General features: G+C 29.8%; 2 protein-coding genes across 2 annotated transcripts in view; both read right to left on the reverse strand.

Moving 5' to 3' along the window:
• LOC107619935 (heavy metal-associated isoprenylated plant protein 8-like) overlaps positions 1 to 379 on the reverse strand; it is an 890-nt gene extending 511 nt beyond the window's left edge. Inside the window, exons 1-2 of the mRNA XM_016322164.1 lie at positions 274 to 379; positions 4 to 185 (exon numbers count right to left, since the gene is read on the reverse strand). Of these exons, the coding sequence (XP_016177650.1) occupies positions 4 to 185; positions 274 to 379 (288 nt within the window). The remainder of the gene's footprint in view (positions 1 to 3; positions 186 to 273) is intronic.
• Positions 2,199 to 3,170, reverse strand: LOC107621563. The gene has a single exon (XM_016323594.2). The coding sequence runs from the start codon at positions 2,894 to 2,896 to the stop codon at positions 2,402 to 2,404; it is 495 nt and encodes a 164-aa protein (XP_016179080.1). The 5' UTR covers positions 2,897 to 3,170; the 3' UTR covers positions 2,199 to 2,401.

Raw genomic sequence — 6,789 nt, forward strand, 5'->3', positions numbered from 1 at the left:
TACCTTATCTTTTTCCTTTTTTTCTTCTTTTTTTGGTTTCTCTGGCTTTATTTTTGGTGAAAGTAGCTCCACATTTTTGCTATACTTCTTCTTAAGTCTTTCCAAAACCTTCAAAGGATCTTTCACCACTTCTCCTTTCACAGTGACCTTGTTATTTTCTCTATCAATCACAATATTTTCCACTCCTATATATAATCATTGTATATACCATTTTCATTCATTGTTATCTTTTATAATATATGATAAGAGACTTATATGAAAACAAAACATTACCTTCAAGACCTCTCAAACACCTAGAAACTTTATCTGAGCAACCGTCACAATGTATGAATGCTTTCACCACCACTGCCTTGTCTGATTGTCCTCCCTTTTTTTTCATTATTTTCGTTGTTTTGGTGACAATTTTTTTTGCATACAAAACGGAGAAATAATAAATGACAATTCAATCTTGTAATTTGCTAAATAATATTAGTATTTTCCTTACATCAAAACATAATTAACTAAAAGATGCAATATAATATATACTTAGATAATAGAGAATGTAAATGAATTGCACTTTCAATTTCCTTACTTGTTTTTTTCCCATCGCTTGCCTTAACTATATTCTTTAAGTCTCAACTGATAAAGTGGAATGATGATCACTATTTCTTTGATTTTACATGTATGTGTATATATATAGTGAACATAGTTAAGCACATATGGTATGTATAGTTATTGTTATGATGACTTATATAGAAAGATGGAACAATATATCGTATATAATCTGCAATCTGAGAATCACATCTCTACATTAATAATGTTTTAATTTTAAAATAGGAGTTTTGTATAGCCATAGTAAATATACATGTCAGATTAGTTAACTGTTAAAGAAGAGTTTAAGGCAATAAAATTACAGGCATAAATTATAAAGATTTGGAGATACTCTGGATTTATTACAATTAGAACAAATTTGGCTGTAACCATAAAAATACCGGCATATTCATTCTGTTAGAATATAATTAGGATCAATTAGAATCAATTAGAATTATTTAGTATATCTGAATATTTATTATAGAATATTAGGTCTTTATTATTACGATTCTCTTAGCCCCTATAAATACCCTTCTATATTGTATCATTCAGACAACTTGAATATACACAAATCCTTCCTCCAGTTTTGTCTCTTGTTTCTAACATGGTATCAGAGCCATGGTATCCTCCTTGAAGAGGATATGTTGTTTTCCTTGCGGTGAAATCACCGTAGTTTTTGCATTTTTTTTCTATGTCATTCATCTTTCTATTTTGTCACTCCTTTGATACTTTTTCACCTCACCGACTAGCCTATTTTCTCTGTCTTCTGTTTTTTTTTCGAGTTGAATGATCAAACACCATTGTCATCTGCTGCTTACCTATTCTCATGAAGAAATCATATAGTTTTCGCTCTCTTTTGGCAGTTCCGTTTGTATTCTCTCCATTCATTGCACCAAATAGTCAACCATGCATCATCCTAATTGGGACCAAATAATCTTTTTTGCTTAATTGTTATTCATGATTGTTGTTTTAATTTGCCTTAGTTAAAATTTTTAGGTTCTTTTATTGTGTTTTTGTATTTGTCTAGTTTGTGATTAGTCTTCATGGCAATACTAAAAGAATTGATTCACAAACCAAAATTCCTTTCTCCAATTTTGAGTAATAGATAAGAGCCATCTTAAAACATTTTTGACATGTGATTAATTACAAAAGTACTATTTGTACACTAAGATTAGTCATTAAAATCAGCCATTATAAATATATGTGTTGTTTAGTTCATTTTTAATGTGTATTTTGTATTCTAACATTATTTTATACTAATAATTGATTTTGGTGATTGATTTTAGTGTACACGTAAAGAGTATGTGCATAGTATCCATAGTTTACGGTTAGGACTACTGAGGTATCTAATCTCATTCGCTCTCCTAGCTTTCATCTCTCAGTGTCAATATCGGTCCAATAGAATACTTTTGCTGTTGGTGTTTTTTCCGATCTCTACGCATTTCACCACTCCACCAAAAATTTCCTCTGCCGCTATCATACTCCAACTTAATAGTTTCCACCGCCTGTCCAGCGTTGAGCCCTGGAATTTGACTGTGAATTTAAAAAGCCACCTACGTCCAATCATTCATGACTTGACATTTACTTAAGACTAGTTGTCTACTTAGTTGCCCTCTAATTGAAGCTTTTCCCATATAATTGATTGATTTTTTATTCATAAAATATAAGATTCAACAAAGAACGAACACACCCAAAAAAAAACCATACTAGCTTAGCATTACATGCATGGTTAGTGAAGCAAACATGATACATAGACACTCATATGTAGATAAATTGCATATTTATTGTTTGACACGCCATCAAATATAAATAGCATAGTTAAAGTATAGCCTCATTCAGAATGAAGGTCACTCTTGGAACCTTCTTTCTCTTTCTTCTTGCCCTTCTTGCCATGCTTATTATTATGATGAGGAATAGGGTCAGTGAAATCTGAGATATCCAAATGCACACCAGGATCATTTGCATGGAAGCTACCGCCAAGCATCATAGAGTTGTTGATGGCTTGGAAGTTGCTGTTGACATAAGTGCTCAGTGGCTCTGCTTCAACACCATGATCACGATGATGTTGATGATGAGAAGAAGCAGCTTTTCCGGGTGACTTTTCGTCCAACTCACCTTTGAGGGTGGCTCCGTCGTTGGTTCCGGCGAGCGTGATGATTCTGACGCCGTGGTCGTCGTCGTCGTGGGTGGCAGAATGGTGGTGGTGGGTTGAACCTGATTTTTGGAAATCAGTTACACGGTTAGTGATGGCAGATACCATCTCCCTGATTTCTCTGTCAAGAGAAGATTGGTTTGGTGGCTTAGCTGCAGATTCTGATGAAGGCATTATTAATAGGTGAATCTACTATATAATAATGGTGTTTGAGTTCAATCTGAATGATGATGATGAGTGTGTTTATATATATAATAACACAATGCATGCAAGAGATAAGAAGAAGAGGAGAATAAATTAAAGTGGATGAAATAACTTGGATGTGAATAAAAGGATCTTCATTCCATTTAAAAGCTAAAGGGGATTGCTTGAAACTTGGGTTAGCTTCTTCAGTTCCTTCTTGTGTGATGATCACTTATAAAAGGAAAGAATCACAACTTAAAGAAGGACAATTGACATATGGAACAAGATGAAAACTTACGCCTATAGTTATTAAAGTTTATAGTTATTAAAGCTGATATAACTATTAAGTGATTTAACATATTTAATTAAATTATTATTTAATAATTTTTAACTATTATCTTTATAGGAAGACAATTGTAAGCGAATTTTCTATCAAGAGCCCAAATTAATTAACATAAACATTTTACTATTTGTATATGTCCCAATTGAATCTATTTGCTTTTGTAATGATCAGTGAAATGGGTTTTAAATTCTCATTTTGATGTTTGAGATTCACGCGATTATTCATATTGGTCTTCGAAATTCAAAATTACCTATACTGATCTTTCATATTCAAGTCTGTGCACCAATGTGGTCTCTCGACTCTTTCCGACGAAGACTAGACAAACGGAGTGTTGAGATGGCACCCTCCCTGCCATGTTGGATGATAAGTAAACGACGTAGTTTATCTTTGACGCCCAAACAAGTCAGAAACATCGTTCAAATAGACAACTCTTTTAAATAAGTCAGACTTTTAAGGCTCCACTACTAGTGTTGTCTATTTGGACATGTTTCTAATTTGTTTGGATACCAATAATAAACCACGTTGTTTACTCATCATCCAGCGTGGTAACGAGAGTGTCATCTCAACACTTCGTTTGCTTAGATATCGCCAAAAAAAATCGAAAGATTACATTGGTACCTGAACTTAAATCTAAAGGATCAATATAAGTGATTTTAAATTTCGAGTACCAAAATGGATAATTAGGTGAATTTCAAAGACTAAAATGAGAATTTAGTCGTAAAATGGGTGTTATAATGATTTGAGAAGAAAAAGAAAAGTGTGAAACACTGATAGAGAAGCTCTCTTGGGAGTTCCAAGGAAGGTGATGGAGTATACGGTGCATACATCTTCCCCAATATATGCATATCCACCCTTCTATTGGGATATAATTGATTTTTTTGTTGTGACTATTCGATACAAATACAATATCTCTGATTCTCTGGTGTATTTTTTACTATTTGTATTTAAAAAAAAGTAATGGATAAGAAGTAAAAGAAAAAAAAATTTAACAATACAAAAATTTACTAATAAATGCAACCAAATTAATAGAATTATATAGTAGAATGAAGGAACATGCAAACAAACCACCGACACCCAAAAAAAAGTTCTCGTAGGGTAAAGATTTTGCATTAAAATAATTATCTTCGTAGTATTGAACAAGAAAAAATGAAAATAAAGATTTAACATATTTAAAAATTAACAAATTTGTAACATTTGACGAATTAGTGATTGATTTTTGTTTTCCAACGTTAAATTTCAATGCTATTGTTCTGGAATAAGAATAAGATATTGAGAATTTAGTTAAATAAAATTAGTCACTAGATTAATATAAAGATAACGGGTATAAAAAAAATGAAGAGTTAGTTATAATTCGAGAATCTGATAAATTATAATACTAAAACGTATACTCAAGACTATAAATATTTAACAGTTACTCAGAGATAGTATAATATAAAAAAAAAATGTTGAGATAAATAATATTTTTGCATTGTAATTATTTTAAGTTTATTACTAACTTAAACATCGAAATATTTTTATAAATAAATTATCTTGTGGAAACACGGTTTACATCAGATCTTAGAATCTCATAAATTCGTAATCAACCAAAGCTATGAACAGCTACATATATAAGCTTAAATGTTTTGTTGACTAATTATATATGTATAAAATTCATTTTAAAAAATATTAGATTAAATATCTTTGGTAGATATTTTGTAAGAAAGAATCCTTGCTGAGTTGCTGCATTATTATGGAGTCTACATCATCAGCATCCTATCATGGTAGTATACACAGTGAATTAATTACTATTATTCTCAGTTGACGAAGACGCTTGCGAATAGCGATAGGTTCGGTTTGTTTTGGAGTCAGTGATTACTGATTCGGGATTAATCTCTATACCTTCTATGCCCATAGTTTGGAATTTGCGGCGCATTTGGATTGGCCCCATTTTTTATATATTCCTTCTACTTCGTTTCCCATACATATCTTTTAAGAATACCAAATGCGTTATTCAATGGATAAAGNATTTTTTTGTCACAGTTGTATTTTTATCCATAACACCTAAGCCAATAACTTTAATTAAAATGTACGAAATTATTTTTGTGTACAAATCATAATTTAATTAATTTAATCTCCTATCGAGTTCAAGACTGTTCAACCATGAAGCACAGGGACCACTTGGATGCAATTCATTATTATTTATATATTTTTTTGTTTCTCTTACAGAGAAGGATCTAGAGTCTAGACAAGCCTCACATGATGCGACACATCATGGATCAATGAAACTACTAGAACCAGCAGCAACATTGTCAATAATTACATCTGCAAACTATAGTTATCAAATACAAATTATAGATGTTATTAACATGAAATTATGGATGTTATGTGTATGAATTTATAGATGTTATGTGTAAATTTATCAATTGAATAGATTAATTTAATATCTGTGTTAACTTTATATTTATAGATGCAATAACTAAAAAATGATATGTGTATGGATGTAATATCTAATAAACATGAATTTAATTTTTAGATGTTAGTTGTATGTAATTATGGATGTTATGTATATGTAAGTATGAATGTTATGTGTATGAACTTAGTTAGTATACAATATAATTATAAATGCACATAAAAGTACACAAAAAAAATTAAATCAATTTATTACCATACCTCATAAAAGCTAATGTGGTTTTTTATATTCTCGAGAATTGGTTGACTGACAACAACCTCGTCGGGTGAGTCCGTCTGTTGTTCAAATTCTTCATCAGCACTTTCTACCATAGGTACCGTATTAAGGACGAATTCAAATGCCATACTATTTGCAACGATAAACTCGACTTCTTGTAAAATTTCTTGACTTATACACTATTCTGCTTGCAATTGTATTATAGTCATAATTTTTTAATGATCATAATTAAATTAATGGAAGGTATATATTATAAAGAATCAAGTGCAAGTAAATGCCTTAACGGAAACAAAGAATTAATGATTTTTTTGTATTTTCATTGATTGATATTAAATGTCTTAAGAAAAACAAAGAATCAAGTGTAATTAACTCAATTAATGTATATTATCATTACCGTCCATTTTTATTATTATTAATATTTAATGTATTCTTAAATATAAAAATTAAATTATAAAAAGAATATTAAGTATTGATTACAAGAATATTTAATAGTAAAGAATATGATATTATAATTAATATCATTAATAAATATAATTAATAAGAATATAATAAATGGAATGATAAGAGAGTGAAATTAAAAAATAAAACTGTTATTAAATAATATAAATAAAATAAATTATAAAAACTTTTAACTAATTATGACTAAAAATTTTTTGTTACTAAACTTTTTCCATCATAAATAATAAATGTTGCAAGCAAATCATTCTCAACAATTGAAGTCTTGAAGATATATCTACGTTATGAAGTGGATAAAATAAAACTTAAAAATGTACCGATTGAGTTTGATTTTCTTCTACTTACAAACTTTGTCCGTTATTATTGGTTTATTTTTTATTCAATTATTACTCCAATTATGTTTAATGATGGATATAAATA

This window comes from Arachis ipaensis, chromosome B10 (genome assembly GCF_000816755.2).
Source record: "Arachis ipaensis cultivar K30076 chromosome B10, Araip1.1, whole genome shotgun sequence".
NCBI lineage: Eukaryota > Viridiplantae > Streptophyta > Magnoliopsida > Fabales > Fabaceae > Arachis > Arachis ipaensis.